The 23715-nt window shown below is 36.2% G+C and overlaps 2 protein-coding genes across 2 annotated transcripts in view; both read right to left on the bottom strand.

The window, feature by feature from the left end:
* coro1b (coronin, actin binding protein, 1B) overlaps positions 1 to 1595 on the bottom strand; it is a 29847-nt gene extending 28252 nt beyond the window's left edge. The window contains exon 1 of the mRNA XM_057340145.1: positions 1191 to 1595. The gene's annotated coding sequence lies outside the window, so the exon portion shown is untranslated. The remainder of the gene's footprint in view (positions 1 to 1190) is intronic.
* Positions 1596 to 5491: 3896 nt separating this feature from the next.
* The window catches only part of nectin4a (nectin cell adhesion molecule 4a), a 33759-nt gene continuing 15535 nt past the window's right edge, over positions 5492 to 23715 (bottom strand). Inside the window, exons 3-11 of the mRNA XM_057340120.1 lie at positions 23429 to 23596; positions 21168 to 21446; positions 19917 to 20034; positions 17167 to 17318; positions 16359 to 16518; positions 16168 to 16243; positions 10169 to 10225; positions 9826 to 9996; positions 5492 to 6612 (exon numbers count right to left, since the gene is read on the bottom strand). Coding sequence (XP_057196103.1) covers positions 6166 to 6612; positions 9826 to 9996; positions 10169 to 10225; positions 16168 to 16243; positions 16359 to 16518; positions 17167 to 17318; positions 19917 to 20034; positions 21168 to 21446; positions 23429 to 23596 — 1628 coding nt within the window. The 3' untranslated portion in view covers positions 5492 to 6165. The remainder of the gene's footprint in view (positions 6613 to 9825; positions 9997 to 10168; positions 10226 to 16167; positions 16244 to 16358; positions 16519 to 17166; positions 17319 to 19916; positions 20035 to 21167; positions 21447 to 23428; positions 23597 to 23715) is intronic.

Raw genomic sequence — 23715 nt, 5'->3', positions numbered from 1 at the left:
GCATCCCTGCAAGTGACGTTAGCAGCCGCAGCGAGAGGAACTTCAGTGCAGCTGGGCTAACTTTTAATCAGAGGAGGACGGCGCTTAAACCAACAGTTCCAGAGGGTTCAAAAATGATTTTTGACTTTTACACCTGTTCACCCACAGCAAAGTTTCGTTATTGGAAAGTCTGTGCTATTTCTTATTTTTTCTTGTGTTTTCACTGCTGAGGGGGCCGCCGTGCCTTGATGAAACTGTGTTTGCCTACATGTCGCTATTTGTTTAATTATCATCGCAAGCAATCATAAAATGCAGCACATTTCAACAAAGCTTGCTGTTAAACGCACTTCGGGTTCGGGCTTAAAATGTAACTGTAATGGTCGGGCCGGGTCGGGTTAAACAATCTCGGGTACGGGCCGGGTTCGGGCTTTCGTTTAAAGCCCGTGCAGACCTCTAATCTTTATGCTGTGTCAGGGAGGAGTGAGTAGAATTTGAAACCTCACCACTAGATGCCGCTAAATTTCATACACATCACCTTTAACATATGACACTAACCCTTGGAGGGGTAATCATTAATAACATGTACAAAACAAGACGAAAATTAGTGGTCAACGGATATACATTTCTTAGGCTGATGCTTATATATTTCTAAGGCTGGTGCATAATATTAATATATTAATATGACACAAAACTGTCCAAAAATGATGTCTAACTTTGAATATAATACTTACTCAAAAATTCACAAAAAAAAACAAACGTTGTTTATTATATGTAACACTTCTGTTATTGGACAATAATAAAATGGTACTGCTATATATCTACAACGGTTTTAACTTAACTGGCCACTCTGGTCAAATAACGTTAGGCTTATGTATTAAGGTAAAAGTGAGAGCTTCTGTTGTCCAGTGCAACACTAGAAGCCTCTGTGCTCTCACATGTCTCTGCTAGATTCTGCTATACCTTTTACGCAAGAATCTATGGTACAAGAGAAATATATATAATATTTAGAGACTAATGTACAAATGCTCGTAAAGTTTAGCAAAAAATGCACTACAGGCCGAACAAATAATTTAAGACTGATAAAAAACATCTGTGACCAATACGATACGCATATACATTTATATATTCGATAAACTTATACTCTTTCAAGGGGACACGAGCGCATCAAAATGCGCTGATGATGACTTGAGCAGGTTAACGAAATACTGTACCTCTGTTTGGAATTTTCCTTCTTTTCCCGTTTTCTTTCTTTCTAATCTTAAAAAGTAATTTCTACAAAAAAAGCGAGTGGCAACTACAACGATATATGATACTAATCTTTGCTGTGTGGCATTATCACCGAGATATTCTGCATGGTCAGGTGGAACAATTACGTTGTATCCAGACCATTAAAGCACTCACGAAAAGCTAATATATATTATCGCGTAAAATAAATACGACTGTCTGAAGATACAGTCGGCTATTGTACGAAACTGCACATCAAATACAAGTCCGGATAAATCAGAAAAACGTCGAGACTTGCAAAATAAAAATGATGGGCGTTAAAATTCCAAAGCGAATGCGACTAGAATTAAAACCAACGATGTGTGAAGCTCGCCATAGTGAAGAGTCAACAAAATGGCTGGTGACAGACCGTTTTGGCTAAATAAAAGTCCCCTCACATGTGGGTTAAAGGGATAGTTCATCCAAAAATGAAAAATCTGTCATCATTTACTCACCCTCACGTTGTTTCAAACCTGTATAAATGTCTTTGTTCCAATGAACACAGAGAAAAATATTTGGAAGAATGTTAGCAATTTTCAGTTCTGGGACATCATTCACTACCATAGTAGAAAAAATATTGTATTTTTTGTTCTGTTGAACACATAATGAGCTATTTTGAAGAATTTAGGAAAACAAAGAGTTCTCGGGCACCTTTGACTACCATTTAATTCTTCCAACTATGGTAGTCAATGATGTCCTGAAACTGAATATGACTAACATTCTTCCAAATATATTTCTTTGTGTTCATCGGAACAAAGTAATTTATACAGGTATGAAATTACATGAGCGTGAGTAAATGATGACAGAACATTTTTGTATGATCTATCACTTTAAGTTGTGCTTATATTAAGTGCTATAATTAATTGGCAGCTTTTTGTACAGTCACAGGACCTTCACAAATTGTAAACGCATCGCCAACATATAGTTGAGTGATTCTATAATTACGGGTACATACCATGTCCATGGGGTGTATTTATCAATTTGACTAAATATTCATTTCAAGCAATGACCAATTTTATATTAGGTGATATTTCTCTTTCTTTTAATAAAGAAAGTTAGCAAGTTCTTTAATTTATTTAGCAAAAAATGCAAATTATATATGGGAATTTGCAGTTTTTGTGCTGTCCGATTTCATGCATTTCATGTTTGCTCTTCAAAATTAACCCTAGAAGACATGTTTGTGTATATTATTTTCAGCATTATTTGTTCAAAATAATCTTTAAAACATGATAAACGTGTTTTTAAAAATATTTGAATCCTTAATAAACATAAATTTATTCACTTTGTGTGTGTCCGAGAAATCTTTGTCAACTATGTTACCCATTTATATAACCCCTATAAATCAGCAATGGTTTGCTCCAAATTCAAATAATCAACAATGTGTGATGCCACGCCCTTTTTGGCAGGAATTCTGAAGACAGTGTGGTAATTTTCAACTCCTCCTCTTCAATATTTCATCAAAATGATTGTCTGCATATGGAGTGGATTAATTGTTCATCAACTAATGTAAAGAAAGTACATAGAAATATAAGTTGATCAAGGTCATATGGTGACATGTTTAAGGTCTGTAGGGCCTAAAATGGGTCTAAAATGGAGGAAATGTCAACTATGCTACCTGTCAACTATGTTACCCATCAAGTGTAACACTGTTGACAGGGAATAACACGGCTGACAATGTTGTAAGGGTTTACTGGGTTTATGCTTATTAAGTCCATTGCTTAAAAAACATTAACTTGATTAAATTGATACTACACAGAAATTAAATGATAATATATAAAAGTGTAATAAGGTAGTAATTACATAAATGCATGATTTGAGTTATACTTATCAGGGAAGAAGTCAACTGATCTGAAACCATTTTTTAACTATTCTTATTAAAATTTTGAATGATACAGGGATTAACTCAACAATATTATCCATACACTGAATAAATCCTTACACTCTAGCTAGACTTAACGACATCATTATAGATATTTTCCATTCTACCCCTATAGCCTACTCATATTAACAAATAATAATTTCATGGATCATTTTGATATGTTTCAGTGATTTGAAATGACAGTTTCCTGATGACATATGTAATTTTAGCCCTATCAATTATGCTATACACTATTTCAAAACAGAGTAATTTCTGGTCTGTCATGGTCCTGCCTTCTTGTTCATGATTTTCTAGTCTTGTGGCAGGATCGTGACAGATCCCTTATGTTTAGCGTGAGAAAGTCATGGTTTGTTTATCATTGACATGCCATGTGCTTTCTAGTGTCTCGTCATTGGCCCCGCCCCTCTCGTTTCCCGTATTGCTTCCCTGCCGTGTCTCATGTTCCTCACCTGCCCCTCGTTTATTATCCTTTGTTTGTCTCCCTATAAAATATCCTCGTGTTCATTGTCCTGTGCTCGATCGTTGTTCTTGAACCTACCTGGTTGTAGATGGCGGTGTGTTTTGCTCGTGTCCTTGATTCCTTGCCTTGCCTGTGAAGTACGTGTTTGTTATTTACCCTGGCCTGCCTTTGTTACCCTTCTGTGTTTTGGTAAGACGTTGTGTCGTGTTTAAGTTTTAGTTATTTTTGTCCTGCTGTTTTTGCCCCCTCAGTATTTTGGATTCTGTTTTTATATTAGTCCTGTCTTCGTTACCCCATTGTGGGTTTTTGTTTTGTGTTTTATTTTTGTTAAAAAAATAATTTGTTAACCCCTTCACCGCTGCTGCCTGCATTTGGGTTCTTCTCCACACAAACCGTTGAGAGAAGCACATAGCATGTCAAATGATAAACAAACCATGACTTTCTCACACTAAACATAAGGGATCTGTCACGATCCTGCCACAAGACTAGAAAATCATGAACAAGAAGGCAGGACCATGACATGGTCTAGAGAGATGAGGTTATCTGCTGCTGAGAAGCAGCGCCAGTACAGGGCTCGGCGTGATGCTGATCCTGAGAAAAGGGCTGCATATTTAAAGAAACAACGAGAAAAGTGGCATGCCTTAATTGCATCTGACAGATTGTAGATTTGTTATCAAAAATAAGGTTTTTATCATAAAGCAAGGTTTCTCTCTTCTTTTCCTAATGCTTCCCGTCAACTGTGTTACTTTGTTGTCAACTGTGTTACTTTGTTGTCAACTGTACATGGGATTTTTGTGCCATAATTTGTTTAAATGTTGGCTGAACTGTAATAAAAATGATGGGGGACATTTTTAGAGAGCAAGGTCTGACATAATAATGTTGAATAACTCTAAATTCAACGTAATGTGGATTAATGTAGAGGAAAAAAATCATCCTTGATGATACTATCCCACAGAATATCAATTATCCAGCTCAAAATTCATATTTTCAAAGCAGTTAGACAAACAACCACACTGAAGAATAGACTAAAGAACTTCCAAACAAATGTTTTATCAAATGCTTAGTATTTCATTCATGTCTTCTATGACACAACTTTTGTCTGTAACACATTTGACAAAATAATGAATCAGATGTTTATTTTGATTTAAATATTTAAGTTATCATTTGAGCTTAAGCTTGCCAATTAATTAATTTTGAAAGTAAAATATTTAGCAAAAAAACACACTGATTTCTTCACTTATAGGTTGATATGAAATGTACCCCTAATTATAGAATGACTCAGTTAATGCCATTGTTGTTAATAAAGCAGTATCAAATAAATATGGTCATATGGTCAATAATACTCATTTTGCCTTGACTATTACCAAGGTTGTAGCTACTTTACTATTTTGGTGGCAACAGTTTGTAGATTAATCATTAACACACCCCAGACTGTTCAAATCTAGTGTGAAAAACAGCAAACAATGTTGTGTTTTTTTAAATTAACTTGGACACATACTGCATAGAGTTGATTTAATAACTGACTATAAAAGCCACACCATGCACTGTACTAAAGAATGTTTACATTTATTTTACACACATACTGTATATATAATTAAACCTTAGAGATAAAAATTCGATTTGGTTATGTTCTGTCAAACTGAAAACTGAAACAGGAAGTTCTTCTGGACCAGCGTTGTCTTCCGGAGTGATTTCAAGTGAACTGATTACATCAAAATTACCATCACGACCCATGTAAGCATTTGTTTTGTTATTCGTATTTTGTTGTATTTAGTTCTCAGCAGTAACATCAACAACTTTTAACACAACAAAGTGTAGCAAAACTAAAATAAAGTATTAATACATAATGAAGTATAAATGTTGTAAACAATGACAATGTCACTTCTAGAACGATAATGACATGTTGTGAATGCAACAGCACTTAAAATTGTTTTAATGCAGGCAATCTGTAATACTTCATTAATACTATTCATGCAGTGGCTTTTGTCATACACAACGAGATAAAAAATAAACAACAGACACATATTGAACAATTTTTTGAACATCAGATGTACATGATGTCTGGATTACAAACATTAAGTCACAGTGAAGAATTAACTGACCAGACGCATTAGAAATAATGTAGTGTTTTCTCCCACAACAGTGAATCGAATGAAGCCTTAAAAAATAATAAAAGCAAATCCATTCCCTGGTTCCACAAGGGAGCTTAACTCTGGTGATCTTCAGACTGTACCTGAAACACATGTAAGCCCCATAATACTCAAAAGGACCAGTTTCCAAATGGTTGATAGTTCAACTTAGGTACCATTTGAGAAGTACCTTTCTTTTCTGTCCTGATATTCAGTCCACAGTTTTGACAATGTACTCAAGTGGTTTGAATTAAAAAATATCTTCTTTTTTAAATAGCAGGTTGTGTTAGTTCTGTATTGAAAAAGATTATGTACAGATCCATTTTACAATCCATTCACATTGGATTGTGATATTATAGAGGAACACATTCTTCTGTTTCATATCCACTTGTGTTGAAACCCTGTCTGAAAAATGTATGCCTGGTCTAATGAAACATACAAATGATGCAGGATCTCTACACGATCTGCGCTTTGTGAATAGGTGGGCTGTGGGGAGAAATCAGCAGAGTTGTGTTGGCTGGGAGCAGAATGTTATTGGGTTTTGACTTGGGCCGTAGTGTCCCATTGGCACGTTCAAAATGACTTGATAGTGCCTCTGATATCAGAGAACTGGTTGTCTCGCTACCTCCGTTTTCAAAAGCATCATGTTCCATTAAGCCTCTGCGAACTCTTAAATCTTCATCTGTGGGGCTGACACAATCTCCTTCCTCTTCATCTGTAAGAACTGGATATGCGGATATTAAGGGTGAATGATGCCCTCTGCTGCCTCCTCTGCTACTTGCTCCTGATTGGGGTCTCCCCTCTGCTAAGAGAATGGCACTGCCATTACGAGAACGGTTAATTTCAACAGTCTGTTCTGTTGTATAGGAGGAGGGATGGAGAGGAGGGAGGAGTTGGGTTTCCTGGATAGGAAAGTGAGATGTATGAAATGTGATGGCATAAATGTGCCTTGATTTAATAAAGCATAAAAACATAACATTCTTAATGTTAGATGTTTTATGTCATATACAATAATGATAAGTATGTGCAAGGAATTCTTTATAAAATCAAGTTTTTTAAATGTTTTTATTTACCGTCTGTTGTATGGAGGACTAAACCTGCAAAAATTATAAATAAATAAATGTATAAATAAATAAATATATAAACGAATAAATGTAATAATATGAAAATAAATAAAGGAATGAATGGTTTGATAAAACAAAATAATTCGTTTTAGCTATTATTGATCTTAGCTTTAACTTTTCTTTTAATTTTTTTAATTGATTTATTATTTTTTGTGTCCATTTTTTAATTATTTTTTATTATTATTATTATTTATTTTTAGATTATTTTATTTATCATTTCCTTTTATTTTTACATTTATTTATTTATACGTTTATTTATTTTTATATTTATTTTTTATCGCATGTATTTATTTCCACTTTTATTTATTTATTCTTGAATTTATTCTTACTTTTCTGTGTCTTGTATGATAATTAGATGGGTTGGTCTTGCCTACTATTGGTTCAGCGTAGATTGAAGCGTTTGATCGATTACTCTTGATTTGTTTTGGACTAACGTCACGTCACTCACTGATCGTTTGCTTCGTGTATAACGTTAAGTAACTATGTCGGGCGCACAATTAGGTAGAGAGTTACAGCATTTAGCCAATGAAGTCGATAACCATGCATCAAATGACTGTGTGTCATTTAGATTAGATGCACTTATTGATGATTTATTACAGATTGACGGCGAGATAAATGACAAAGTTCTTCCTCAGTTGTTATCCTCTTGCAGCACATTCAAAGTCTGTGCGAGTCAGAGGGTGCTATGGTGGCGTTACAGTTCAACTGGTGAAAATCATAAAGCACAAAATGTAATAAGGTTTAACTACACAGATAAGCTTGTAAACCGAAGTCGCAAACTGACGCTTTGTCAAAGTGATAGTTATAAGCAGCCTTTCGGTTAGAAAAAGCGTAAAGATTTAATGTAACATGATGTAACATAATGTAAATGAATTAAGACATAGTGAACTTAAGTCACAAGTTAACACGGTAGTAATGAGCATCGTTCTTTCACTACAGGGGCCATCAAATGGAAACCATTCCTTCTAAAAAGACGTGGTTACTAAACGGTACTCGTAAACTACATTCCATAAGAGATAAATAACACAGAGGTCACAAGTTAAGACGGGCATATTCCCTTGATTCATCCAGCTGCATATTGTTGTGTGACATCTTGATATTATTGCAAAGATCCGCAGCAGCTAGCATTGCGAAAGAGCTTAGTGTGATTGTTACCGTAGTGACACGCTGCCTCGCTTTATTGTATGGGTACGAATCCCGTGTCAAATCGCTCTATTTATTTTTCACCTCGCTTCAGCCGTTACGGGCGATCATACCAATAATTTGCAATCTTAACAAGAATGTCAAAATCATGTAACAAGAAAGTCTGTGTTTATTAGACATCTTAATATCAAGTCGTCTTGTGCTTTCAGAATCGACGAATCTGCTGAGGTCGTTCATGCACCTCTTTGGTAGAGGACCTGTAACCGGAACTTGGTCACCACCTTAGCACCCCCTGACTCGCACAGATTTTGAAGAATTTTGTCATTTATCTCGCCGTCAATCTGTAATAAAACATCAATAAGCGCACCTAATCTAAATGACACACAGTCATTTGATGCATGGTTATCGACTTCATTGGTTAAATGCTGTAACTCTCTAGCTAATTGTGCGCCCGCCATAGTTACTTAACGTTATACACGAAGCAAACGATCAGTGAGTGACGTGACGTTAGTCCAAAACAAGTCAAGAGTAATCGATCAAACGCTTCAATCTACGCTGAACCAATAGTAGGCAAGACCAACCCATCTAATTATCATACAAGACACAGAAAAGTAAGAATAAATTCAAGAATAAATAAATAAAAGTGGAAATAAATACATGCGATAATAAAAAAATAAAAAAATAAATAAACGTATAAATAAATAAATGTAAAAATAAAAGGAAATGATAAATAAAATAATCTAAAAATAAATAATAATAATAATAAAAAATAATAAAAAAATGGACACAAAAAATAATAAATCAATTTAAAAAATGAAAAGAAAAGTTAAAGCTAAGATCAATAATAGCTAAAACGAATTATTTTGTTTTATCAAACCATTCATTCCTTTATTTATTTTCATATTATTACATTTATTCGTTTATATATTTATTTATTTATACATTTATTTATTTATAATTTTTGCAGGTTTAGTCCTCCATACTGTTGTGCTGATTATATTGAATTGAATTCCAACCATAAAACAACAAAAATATTATTCTTTAATTTATTGGAAATGTAAACTAACCGGCAGAAATGTTGGAAACATTTGCAAGAATGGCAAACCTCATAATAAAATAAAAATAATATACAAAATTTCCTTATACTACTTAAGCTAATTTAACCACAGGAGATTTTCAAGAGATGTTCCGATACCCTTTTTCCACTCCCGATTCCGATACCTGGGTTCAGGGTATCAGCCGATACCAGTACTGATCCGATACCAGGGTGTGTATCTGTATACAGCTGTATATACTACTAGCCCTGTATGAACTGATAGAATTATTTTATGGTGTGCTTCGGACTTATCCCTTAATAAAACATGAACAAATACATACAGTAAACTAGAGTATTTGTATTACCTGACAGGCATTTGACAGTAATATTTATTTTTCTTAGTCCATTCTGAAATACTGCCAAACAGCGGACATACTGCTAGCACATTTTCATCTCTTCTTCGTTGCTCTAAAGAGTGGTTGCTTGTGACGACACAGCACAACTTCCTGTGTTTGCATTCTTAGCAGCGAAGAAGTGATTTCCCATTTGCAGCGTTAAGCAAAGCTAGCGGGCATACTGTAACTAGGTCCTTGTTTAAGAAAATGGTGTCGGATCGGTACATGGATTCAAGTACTCATCTATACCAGAATTTTGAAGAATCGGTGGCATTTCCGATACTATTATCGGTATCGGAACAACCCTTTTCTAAATGGTAAACATATTTCACTAACCATTTTGTTTAAAAAAAAAGAGCTTTTACTGTATGCTGTATTCATGCAATCACACATGCAATCACACATAACTTCACATACCTGTGATACGTTACTGCCCTGCTCATATTCCATCATCAATCGAGTGCTTTCTCTGTCACCTCTCTCCATCGTTTTGTCTCTACCTCTTCTGGAAGTGTTATAAATTGCAGGACGGCCAAGCGAATCCAATCCTCCCAAAGTGGAACGACTATCCCTAGAGCGAGGACGATCCTGTGAATGTTTAGGTGTCAGTAAAACAAACACAAGAGTTGAATTTTAAATTGATCTTATTTGGAAAAAAACAAACATTTTATTACACCTATATACCATGTCTCGCAACAGTACAATACGCATAATAAAAATGATAGGATGTGAAACAAATGTCAGCTGAAAAGAGACAAACCAGTGAGGAGAGGCTGGTCCGTAAAGTCCCCTCGACTCTCAAAGCATGTGTGTCATCCTTTTGAAAGAAGAAAAAGACAGTGGACTGAGATTTATTTTTGATCATTTGTAAAATTCTGTGTCCTGTAAAAGAAGACAAAATTGAGAGATGATGTGTGATATCAGGGTCGGGTGTACTGAAAGTCTAAAGGTGTAGGGCAGGGCTAGTCAACTGGCGGCCCGCGGGCCAAATGCGGCCCGTCAATCATCTTTACCTGGCCCGCCTTAACATTTCAAATAAGTGCTTTAAAAAATGCACGTCCTCCAACTTTATATTTCCTCGAAGCCTCATGAAACACAGCAGTTCCATCGAATAATGGAATGCATAGTCGATATAAAAAACTGGATGAGTAACAACTTTTTATTACTGAACTCGGACAAAACGGAAGTGTTACTTATTGGACCGAAAACTGCTATAAGTAACAACCAAGAATACTGTTTAACTATTGACGGATGTTCCATAAAACCCTCGTCGTCAGCAAAGAATCTTGGCGTTCTATTCGATAGTAATCTGTCATTTGAGAGCCACGTCGCCAACACCTGTAAAATTGCGTTTTTCCATCTTAAGAATATATCTAAACTACGTCATATGCTGTCAATCTCAGATGCAGAGAAGTTAATTCATGCATTCATGACATCAAGACTAGATTACTGTAATGCACTGTTAGGTGGTTGCCCTGCAGGCTTATTACAAAAACTCCAATTGGTCCAAAACGCGGCAGCTCGAGTTCTTACACGTACAAAAAAGTATGAACATATTAGCCCGGTTCTGTCAACCTTGCACTGGTTACCTATAAAGCATCGCGTTAACTTTAAAATCTTGCTTATTACCTATAAAGCCTTACATGGTTTAGCTCCTCAGTACTTGAATGAACTCCTTTTGTATTACAGTCCTTCACGTGCATTACGCTCTCAGGCGTCCTGTCAGTTGGTAATACCTAGAATTTCAAAATCAAGTGCAGGTGGTAGATCCTTTTCCTATCTAGCGCCTAAACTTTGGAATAGTCTTCCCTGCACTGTCCGGGAGGCAGACACACTCTGTCAGTTTAAATCTAGACTAAAGACGCATCTTTTTAATCTTGCATACACTACTCTTCCATAATATAAATCTTCAGAGGGTTTAGGCTGCATTAGTTAGATCAACCGGAACCAAAAACACAACTGATGTACTTGTTGCATCAAAGAGTACAGAACAGTACTCTACTCTCAGCCAGTCTTGTCTCATTGTTCCAAGGTTACCACAGCGAGCAGGATGCAGTTCATGGCCTGACCTGATGGTAGAGCGGAGAATGGGAAGTGGGGACCTGACAAGAGCTGAGATGATAGAGCTGGATAAAGAAGGACGCGGTCTCTTGACATGTCTTCACCACAAAACTTCAAATGCTATTAGATTATTAATGATAATCTTAAACTATAATTTATTTTATTATTAAGTTTATTTATTTTATTTAGCCTTGTTGTGCAAGTTCTCTGGAGCTTGTGCAGAGGCAGCAGCTTTTGCCAGAGGGGAACTGGAATCCCCTGGTTGGGCCTGGGTTCTCCTGAGGTTTTTTTTCTCGATTAGAGTTTTGGGTTCCTCGCCACCGTTTGCATACTGTTTTTGCACTATCTGCCTGACCGGGGGGGCTGCTTTAGAATCTTAAAGTTTTACTTAATTAATATTGCATATAGGAATTTATTATCTGTTATATTTGACCTGTGCTTCTCTCTCCTTTATCCTAAATGTGTGCTCTCACTGAGCGTGTGTGTGTGTGCGTACTTGTCTGTGTACGTACGTGTGTGTGTGTGTGTGTGTGTGTGTGTGTGTGTGTCTCTGTGTCTGTGTGTGTTGGTGCGTGTGCGTGTTGTGTGTGTGGAGTGTTTTGTGTGTGGGTGTGTCTGTCTTCTGTGTTTTCAACCTTTTCTTGTTTTTGCAGGTATAACTTTGATTGTTTTGCTTGTAGTCAATGTGTCTCATGTACAGCTGCTTTGTAACAATGAAAATTGTAAAAGCGCTATATAAATAAAGTTGAGTTGAGTTGAGTTGAGATGCCACATCTTTAAAAGTCCAAAATGCTGCTACATTCAATACGAAAGTAATTCCTGCGGCTCATAATGATTTACGTCTTATAAAACGATTTGATCGGTCAGTCCAAGAAACTTTATGTTATTTACAATGTTATAATCTGCAATGCATTGCACGGCCACAGGCAATCGGTTTGCGCACGCGATAGGTTGCGTGCTAAAATGCGTTTTGTGCCCTTGAAAGTAGGTTAACTGTAGGAAGGGTACACCACGTGAACGGTTGTCTCAGATAAGGGGAAAACTGCGTTTTTTTATTACTGCATTCATTATGAATAATGGCTATATTTACGAAAAACAGCTGTTCATCTCCCCCAGAACTCGCACTATACAAAGGATCTGCCCTATAAGTGCGTGGGGCACATGAATGTGATTGGAATTCACCTGAAGATATGATAATAGCATTCAGTTTCTTGCACAGATCAATTGACTCGCTTTATAAGATGCTAATTTAACGTCACAAGAGGCAGGGATTACTTTTGTGTTGAATGTATTTGCGTTTTTTACTTTTATTGATTTAACTTTTATTGATTAAACTTTAATTAATTCAACCAAATATCTTCATAAATATCTTCTTGAAAAAACAATGCCACCCACATCTTGGATGTACGGAGGACTGTCGGTGTAAATTAGTAGAAATTTTTGGGTAAAGCAACACAAAATGCAATTAAAAAGACAATATCCCTTTTAATTTAATATCATGAAAAGGCACAAATATTGGATGCAATTTTAATATATGACCTATAAGTAACAGCAACAAAAACTGTATAAAAGGAACAAAACGCAATATAACAGAAATGCAAAATAACAGAAGACATGAGGATATGGTAAAAAACTGGCCCGCATCCTAATTTATACTTTTGGAATCTGGCCCTCAAAGAAAAGTAGTTGAAGACCCCTGGTGTAGGCGAACCCACTACAACTGTAGTACTAATGTAAAAGGCCCAGAGGATATTAAGGGTGAATGATGCCCTCTGCTGCCTCCTCTGCTACTTGCTCCTGATTGCGGTCTCCCCTCTGCTAAGAGAATGGCACTACCACTGTAGTACTAATGTAAAAGGCCCAGAGCAAACAATCATAATGGGGCTCAAAATGACACGCACGCACGCACGCACGCACGCACGCACGCACGCACGCACACACACACACACACACACACACACACACACACAAATCTGGACACTTATAGCTATACCTAAGGTTGTTTAAAGGAGTAATATTTAGTTTTCTAACGCAAAAGAAAAAAGGTTGTACTAAGATGCTTAACCAGCAAAAGCTTGTGTTCTCTTGAAACCAAAACTGTTATTTTTTCCGTAAACTTTCTTAAACTTTTTATTTTTGATGAATTTGAACTATTGGTGGATTAAGCACCACTTAAAAGTCTAATTTGACTGTGATTATTTCTGTTTGTTTCATCATTATTGAGTGCTGTGCAGAGTACACATTATGCATGCCTGAATTTAAAACTAGGCTTTTATTTCGGGGAGGAGATAGGGTGCAGATACATGTATGCACAGTCTTCTGCTGACAGGCAAAGCTGAAGAAGCAATGCCACTTCTTCCGGTGGTAGAGTGGTCTATTGGCTCATATCTTCACAATGTCTTGTACTGTCATGTGGACAGAAATAAGCATGTGGAATGATATGATTACATTTTGCATAAAACTAGCTGCTGTAGGCTCCATATATGTGACCCTGGACAACAAAACCAGTCTTATGGGTCAATTTTTCGAAATTGAGATTTTTACATAATCTGAAAGCTGAATAAATAAACTTTCTATAGATATTTGAGTTGTTAGAATAGGACAATATCTGGCTGAGATACAACCGTTTAAAACTCAGGAATCTGAGAGCGCAAAAAAATCAAAATATTGAGAAAATTGCCTTTGAAGTTGTTAATCAGGGGCACTGTGGCAGACCATCCACTCACAAAAATAAAGTTTTTATGTATTTAAGGTAGGAAATATACAAAATATCTTCATGGAACATGATCTTTACTTAATATCCTAATGATTTTTGGCATGAAAGAAAAATCGATAATTTTGACCCACACAATGTATTTTTGTCTTTTACTAAAAATGTTCCCGTGCTACTTAAGACTGGTTTTGTGATCCAGGGTCACATATGGTTATTTTGCGGAGGATATGGGGTGGAGTTACATGTACACACACTCTTCCCATAACTGGGATTTATAAAGGGAATTTTGCACAGGTTTTGGTGTACGTGTGGTTTTGTAAATCTGAAAACTTTTTTTAAGTATGAAATCTATGATACAAAATCTCTATAAATGAGGCCCCAGATCTATGCGCCATCCATACACATTTATGGCTCGTACTACCTGATCCACTCGATTTTTAGAAACCGGAGTTTTGGGCTGCGTCCGAAATCTCCTACTTCCACATTATATAGTAGGCGAAAATGAGTATAAATCATGAATAGTATGTCCGAAAGTATGCAAAAAAAAAGTAGGCGAGAAATACCCGGATGGTCTACTACTTCCACCAAGATTCGTGAGTGTGGATCGGATGGAAACTTATCTATCCCATGATGCCACGGGAGCTGAGCAACGGTCAAATTTCAAAAACAAATCAAATAAATATAGCGGAAAACTTTAAGGCGGACGCCCGTTTTTAATGTACGTGCCAATAAATGTATTTCTCATGACTAAATTATGTTTTTATCAACGCTCATGTGTAGGATGTTGTTAAAACGTCATAGGTCAAAGAGCATATGGGTCACATGACCATAAAACATGGCGACGTAGTATGTCTGAAATGTATTCATACTACTCCCACTCATACTATATAGAACGTACTGTTTTAACGACCAATAGGTAGGTACTTATTCAAATTCAGTACGTACTGTCACAGTATGCGATTTCTTATGCAGCCTTGGTGTATGACGTTGGAGTGCGTGCCGCTATCTCCTTTGTTTGATGTCAGAATCGAGGCTTCTGATTGGCCAGAACGGTTAGGGTTATTTCGCCACCTGTTGGTTTGGCATGCTCTTGATAGCACTTCATAACGTATTTTGCATTTTCGTGTGGATGGCTGGATGCGATTTTTTTTAGAACGAAGAAGGAAAAACTATTTTTATAAAAAATACCCATGTACAGGTCTTGGATACATTGTTTGCCAAAGGGCTTAAACTGTTTTAATAATCTTGTTAGGAAGCCACTCTCACAATTATTAGAGTACACGTGTTCCTTATTGTAAGAGTGTATAAAGGAATGTGTGATATAGGGTCGTTCATGATATCTAACGAAGTCTTGACAATGGCTGAAATGTTAATTAAATGTAACTTGCACATTTTTTTCAAATGCAGTATGATTCAGACATTGCTAAGTGTGGTATTTGTATCCAATGTATATACAGAATTTAAGGAATATTAAAAGTCACATAATAAAAAGACAAAATTGGTTAAAAGGATTAAGTGTGTGTGTGTGTGTGTGTGTGTGTGTGTGTGTGTGTGTGCGCGCGTTCATGTTTGTATATCCCGGTGGGGACCTAAACCTGAATACACACCAACACATGGGGACTCGTGTCACCGTGGGGACCAAAATTGAGGTCCCCAGGGGCAAAAAAGCTAATAAATTGTACAGAACAATATTTTTTACAAATCTAAAAATGCAAAAAGTGTTCTATGATCTTTAGGTTTAGGGATAGGGTTAGGGATAGGGGATAGAATATACAGTTTGTACAGTATAAAAACATTACGCCTATGGACTGTCCCCACGGGGATAGTAACCAAAGCCTGTGTGTGTGTGTGTGTGTGTGTGTGTGTGTGTGTGTGTGTGTGTGTGTGTGTGTGTGTGTGTGTGTGTGTGTGTTGTGTGTGTGTGTGTGTGTGTGTGTGTGTGTGTGTGTGTGTGTGTGTGTGTGTGTGTGTGTGTGTGTGTGTACCGAGTATCTGTTTTCCGAAGGAGTGGAGTGAACTCTCCTAAACGAGGCTTGTCTTGATAGTGTGCTGATTTCCTCTCTAAGAAAGACAGCAACACATAAAAACAATGACACATGTGTACATCATTGCAATTAGTATACAGTATTTATATCAGTCTTGTAAAAAAAATAGTTTTCAGAAAAATACTCCTTACTTTTTTTCAATTAGTTCTATGGCCAGCTGTTGGTTTTTGCGTTTATAGTGGCGGTTTACAGAAACGATCACTATGATGAGAAAGAGAACCACCACTACAGCCACACCACCAATAATAATCATTAGAATGAGGTTAACAGATGTTCCTTGCAGAGATGATTCTACAACAAACAGAAATGCACACAACATGTAGATATTGTAAATTACCTTTATAAAATAAACGAACTAAATAAACCAAATCATTCCGATGCTAAACTCTGATTGGATGAGCAGCATCAGAAGAAACCACACATCTGATACCATAGTACATGAATGCACTGTTGCAACAATTGGCAACAGAAAACCATAAAATGTAAACAGTAAGCCAGTTAGCTATTTTATGTTTTTATTTCTGGTGACCCAAACGTATAGAATATTACCGTTTTTTATGAGAATTCATTTTTTTACAGTGTATTATAGATTTAGTGGTGTGGTCTAAACACGTCGTGAGTTGTGTCCTATGGTGTGACATACTTAAAGTTTAAAAAAACAACCTAACAATGGAGATAAATCTCCCGGTACGGCACAGTTAGGATAATAATTTAACTGAATACATTTTTTAAACATAAGCCTTTAAATTATCAAATTATTTCAGAAAGCTTTTCATTACTGGTGCCATGAAGATGAGTAAATGATAACAGAAGTTTATAGACCACAGTGATAACTTTATGGATCTGATTTGTCATACTGTAGGCATTGCACAATATTTACACTAGATGTCAGCACTGAGCACTAAATGACAAAACTGAAAATGTGAGATAAACACTTACCTGATATATTTAATTCAATCTCAGCTTTCCCAGCTCCCACTACATTGGTGGTTGTGCAGATATAGGCTCCTTTATCTGTCAAGCGGAGGGGCCTACCAAAACGCAACATGCCACCCTCCACAGTTACACCCTCTGGTAAATTTTCACCTTTCCTGCACAAACAGGAAAATAAAAAATGAATTCCTTTGACTTCAATACCTTAATGAATACTTAACTTAAATCTAGAAATTATTTCCTGCCAAATAAACTATTAATTGTATCCCAAATATCAGCTACAGAAATATATCTATGTGACTGATATTTTTTAATATATATTCTTGTTCATATCATTTTAATGTCTCTTATGTTGTTACTCAGTATTATTGGTCATTGTTAGACATTTATAATACATTTTTATTTGTATTTGTATCTTAGTGCTATACTCATTCTTTCAGGACTTTACCTCTTTAAGTCTGGGCCATTTTTTGGATTTCCGCCTGAATTTGGCAAACCCAATTTTAAATGCACACCATATCCCCATACAGTGGTGTAAATACATAATTTTTGTGTCATATTCCAGGAAACCCTCCAAAATTCATAAAACACTACTGAAAGTGTTAAACATTATTGTATGTGTTGTCAGTCCTATGAAAACGACAAAAATAAAGGTGCTTTTTTTTCTAAAGTCTGTTCTTGAAAGTGTATTACTCTGAGCCTGAGGGGCCCAGGAACCTGCAGACAATTGTTCTTGATTCCAACAGGTCTCAACATATAGAGGAAAAATGTTTTTTTTTTTGGACAAATGAGGGGTCTACATAGAGGTCAGAGTCTGAGCTTCTGTTTAATATATATCTCAGGTGGATAGACAGAGCTTCAGATATTTACTGATTTTTTAACTATCCAAGCTTTTATGTCACATTGCTGACGCAGCACGTTGATGGTAAACATTGGAAACGAGTATTTAACTTTTAAAACCACAAAGAGAAGTAGGAATGGACTTATTTTGTAGAAATATTTTGTATTTTGTACTAAACCTATTTTTACCTAACTAAACTAAACCTAACAACAGGGGAGGTGGACCAAAACACCATGAGTAAGTTTCGCTGGTTACATGCACTTTCAGCTATGTTACAAGCAATTTTGAAATTACACAAAATATTCCATTTATACCACTGTATGTGGTTACGGGGTCTGTTTAAAATTGGGTATGCCAAATTCAGGTGGAAATTACGGAAAAAGGACACTTTTGTAGAAAACAACCGAACGAAAAAGATTATGTAGCATTTGTGGCTAAGTGTAATGGTGGAATGCTGTTATTAGCTTAGATATTCGATGGATGTGTTGTTTGTTTACAAATATCAATTTCATACATCATAATTCATTCGACTTGCATTCGATCTGTGGTAAAACATCAATAAATCCAACTGGAGATCTATATTCCATAGAATAAGAGCTTTCATTTGATATATAACATGAACATGTTGGACATATTTGAGCGTTATGAAAAATGTTCATGATTATAAACACACATGATTTTAAAGGGGCTATGACATGGGGATATGATGAATTTCAGCCTAAATAAGTTATTTTATGTACGATAAACGCCAAATGGTGCCCTTCTTCAGAAACTAGAGACTCTAAGTTTTCAAATGATACCACATATGATAGTCCCTGTCAGAAATACATGTAAACATTAAGGAAATTGTACACAGTGTTTAGACAAAAGAGCACTGTCAAAATGATTTAGCCTTTCATTCTTTTACCTTATGGAATGCTTATTTTTTATAGGTTTCACATGTTTTCTGTAAAAAGGCATTGCAACATTGCACACTGTGTATTGCAGTGGTGTATAAATAACTGAATTGAATATTCTCTGTTTAAGCTTTATGTTTCTTGTTATATGCAGTCCAAAGGCTTCTGTTAAAGCTTTTCGAAACATTCAAAGCTTTGCTATTTTTATTAATGTGTATATTTTTAAACACATACAGGCCACAAGTATTTTCAAATGGCATATGTGTGTCCACAGCTTATACAAGGAATTATATGCAGCATGTATTACATACTGTACTGCATAACGCAATTTGCATGCTGACAGTGATAATATTCATCCTGTGACACACACAAACACAGTGGCAAAATTCCCTAACAAATCATTCTCTCTTTCGTCAACGACCCACTCATCGCCCTTTTCCCTTAAACCTCCATGTGAAAGTCGCTCCGTCTGTTTGCTGCACAAGTTGCAACATGACACCGAGGCCACAGTTACTTCATTTACTTTGCATTAACACCAAGCAGCCAGAGAACAGGTTTCCCAACTCAAGGAGTGAGAAAGAGAATGTTTGTCTTGAGACAGAGTTTGCAAGTGTGTGATCATCTAAGTGTTCATGTTTACACCCCCTTAGTCACTCGTACTAAAAAATGCAAAAGAATAGGCGTGTGAGTGTGACTAATCACATCAGACTTGTTTGTCAGTTGACTAACAAAAAATAATAACTGCTGTGAATTCAATGGCCACTCGGTGTCTGTGAATAAATAAATAATTTTAAGAGATTTTTTTCAATCTGATTAACGAAAAAGATGGTGCAGTCGGAAATTTAGGTCACTCAACTTTTTGTTACTTCCACACCCAGATATTACTCTGGTATGCTGATACAGAGGTCAACGAGAACATAACTATGGGAAAGCTGCTCACAATATAGACAGGAAGACAAACAAAGTAGACGAAGAGACACATTAAAAGACAGACAGATGTGCACTGGTTTATAATTTACCTAGTCCAGTTGAACTGGTGTGGTTTTGGATTTCCTTGACCTTTACACTGTAGCACAGCCTCTTGCATGTCAACATGCCAGTTGTCCTCATAGCCAGAAATCACTGCATTTGGGGGATCTGCATGTAAACATGCACACAAACACAGAACAAAATGTTGGAAGTGATAACATGTTTTCCTGAAGCAAACATAACTTTTTTACTGCAGTCCAAGTGGAGATGAATCAGACATACACAATGTAGTCACAGTATCGATAAAACAACAGGTGCTCAAAAGCAGAGCCCACAGGTCATAACACATCTGCGGACAGTTAGAGATCAAAACAGATCACATCCAAGTTTCGCAATTTCTGTAAACTGCCAAGGAAATATACATGGTTTCGCATGTGATGCAATAATCAAGGAAGTACTTGGAAGTTTTTCTAAATAACTTGGCAAACTGTTTGCACTAGCAGGTAGAAACTGCACAGAGATCAAGTTAATTTTTAAAGAATGCCCAAAGGAAGTACCGAGGGGAAAAAACAGCAGCGCTATTGTCTCACTACTGCAGTCCACTATAAAAAACTAAATTAAAATGAACCAAGAAACCAGCTAAAATTTCAGCTATGCGCATTTTTCTTTTTTAACGCCGGACATTTTGTAGTGAGATGCATGTCTGTCATGGCTCTGCCTCTATTAGTCATGTTTTTCTTGGTCCTTTGGCAGAGCCATGACAAGGCCTTTGGTAATGTGTGGAGAGAAACATATTATTGTCCTTTTGACAATAATATGCGTTCTCTCCAGTGTCTCGTCATTGGCCCCGCCCCTCTTGTTTCCTGTTTTGTTTCCATCCGTGTCTGATTACCCTCACCTGCCCTGTGTCGTTATCCTTCGTTTGTCTTCCATAGTTAATGCCCTCATGTTTCTTTGTCCTGTGCTCGTGGATTGCATGTGGTTGTACCTGTTCCTGTCCGCGCCAGTGGTCTGTTGAAAGCCCTAATCAAGTCGAGTTTTTGTAAGTTCGTTAGTAACGTTTGTGTAGTATTGTTCTATTTATCTTGTCTCAGTGTATATTTGTCCAGTTAACTTTATTGTCTAGTTTTTGGTTTTCCCCATCGCGGGTCTTTGTTTTGTGTTTTGATTATTTAAATAAACGTCTTCTGTTAACCCCTTCATCCCCGCTGCCTGCGATTGTGTTCTTCCTGCCTCATCCGTGACACATGTCTATATTTACACAAGTAGAAATCTATGAAACATAAGAAATGAAGACTCACAATGCACTGTAAGGTTGTTGGTAATCCTGTGAGGGCCCTTTTGAGATGGGTGCCAGACCAGGCAGTCCAGCTTCTGACCATTCATGCTACGAAGTGGGTGGAGGGAAAACTGGATCGATGCCACCCCATCATCAAAGCTGTGGTTCTTGCTGCGACCTGGAAGTTCTGTGTCCCAGGAGAGGCCTGCCATTGGCTTAGCCACAGAACGGCAAGTAGCAGCCAGACTGTATGATTGACCCTCAACCATAATGATGGGTTCCAGGGAGGCAATAGGCTTGGCTGTTAAGTGGCATAACAAATAAATATACATGCTAAATGCTATATAAAAAAAGACAAATAGCTGTACAAATAAGCAAAGAACAAGTACAAATGATCTTAATAGCAAAGACTGACTATGTCTTAAATTTAGCATTGGCAACATAATCCGTGTTTTGATTGTCACAACATCACAAATTACTGTCGTTACTTCAATACCCAGTTGTACACAGCGTTTCTGAAATGAAAAGCATCAGCTATTGAATTTTCCTGTACTCACACCAACAACACTGTATTCCCGAATAGTACTCTAGTAGTTGAGTTAACAGTACTCAAAACTGAAATAGTTCCATTAACTTAAAACTTTAAAGTGTACCAGATAGCAAGCAACCATTGAATTAAATTTTTAAAAAGCTTCAAATTTAACCAGACTCTTGACTCTTGTGTTTTACTACTAGACCATTTGCTTAGGTTCTCTTTAACTGCTGAAACAGTGAGTTAAAACCCGTTTGTTTGGGGTAAAAAGCAAAGAAATCTGGTAGCTGTTTTCAATTGGTGATTTAATCTTTATGAATCACTCATTAAGAGTGTGTTGTGTTATTACTTTGCGAAGTGCTTTGATATTACAGATTAGTGTTATGACTGTTATATCCTCAGAGACAAATTAAATATGCTAAAAAAAAATTTTAACTAATAAATCAATTAGACATGAATAATCAGTGTATGAAACTCAACAATGGTGACAATCAACAAAATAAAACTTCATGCTGCAATGCATGCTGGGTACAAAACTCATTCATAATTGCCAGCATGCATTGCAGTTGATCTGTTTATCTGAATTTGTTTGATGATTGTCACCATTGTTGAGGTTTGTACGATGAGTGTTGATGTCTAAGTGTGTTCAGCATTTATAAACTGAAACATTTTCATCAGTAAGAAAAGGATCAAACTCATTACTATTTCCAAAAGCTTCTGTACTTTATTAAAAATTGACACCTATTATGAAATCTACTCCAAACTGACCTTTTTAAAGATCTCTTTTTAATCAATGCGCAAGTGTTATTTCTGAAACACATACAAGCACTGACAGAGAAATTAACTTAACATAAGCCAAGAGTCAAGAGCCCAACTAAAGCAAACACTGATCACCATAATGGTAGTTTACTCACTTCCTAATATTTCTTTAGTAAAGTGAACACTATTATAATAAGTTAACTTAAGTAATGATTTTGAGTCAGCAGTGCTTAATTATACTTGATCAGTAAGTTCAGACAACAATTATTATTATATTATATTATATATTTTATTATATATAAAATATTTGTGAAATCGGTTTCCTCATTTTTTTTTGTAAAGTCAACTTATTACATTTCATAGTTTGACAGAGCAGTTGATGTTACTAATTATTTTAAGTTCAGTCTACTGCAATGCCCTTTTTTGTTGGATGAGCTGAACATTTTAAGTTCACTTTACTCAAATATCAAATACACATTACTTAATTATTTTAAGGCAATCGGTTTCCTCAAAATGTTGAAATACACTCAACTTATCTGGGTTTACAGTCTATTGACATGTCTATTGTCACTCCCATTGACGCAGATAAGCGCTGTGTTATTTTGAGAACAATTACAGCAAACATCACATCAGAGCAAGGTTAGCTTTGTGGTTAACAGACTGATCCAGTTTATAAAAAGTTACCTTAGGTAAAAGGGAAATGTGATTTTAAAAATCCTGTCCAATTGTTGTGGGCAATTTTCTTCATTGTTAACTGCCGCATATAATCCATACATCCTCAAATCTATTCTGAAAATGTGACCTACAGTAAATGATACTGTGGGATGAACTATTAAAGAATAAAGCAATGCTCTTAAGCTTTCTCACTGGTATTAAAACAACCTGTGATGTAATTAAACAATAATGTGCTGATAAACTAAAATAGCTCCAGAATTGGCTTTACAACTTTAAGCTTCCAGTGTAAATAAAGGTACCAGTGTATATGGACTTACTCCAGACTGTGAGAGAAATCTCAGTCTCAAAGTTTCCTGTGGGGAAGGTGGCAACCTTGCAGATGTATTTGCCCTCATCTGCGGGACTTGTGCCCATAAGTATCAGAGCAGAATCTGCTATCGGATCGCTGTTCTCAAATCGCACACGCCCTGCATATCCAGTGTTCTCTAAAAGAGAGAAAAGTGCAATATAAATGGCTTCTAGTCCCGAGAATTTATTCGAGAATGCGATGATATTATCGTGAACTAACCCCCAATCACACATCATAATATAATATAGTATTTAC

The sequence above is a fragment of the Triplophysa rosa genome, linkage group LG1 (assembly GCF_024868665.1).
Source record: "Triplophysa rosa linkage group LG1, Trosa_1v2, whole genome shotgun sequence".
NCBI lineage: Eukaryota > Metazoa > Chordata > Actinopteri > Cypriniformes > Nemacheilidae > Triplophysa > Triplophysa rosa.
Note: the sequence above shows the minus strand (reverse complement) of the source record. Positions and strands in the feature narration are given on the sequence as shown.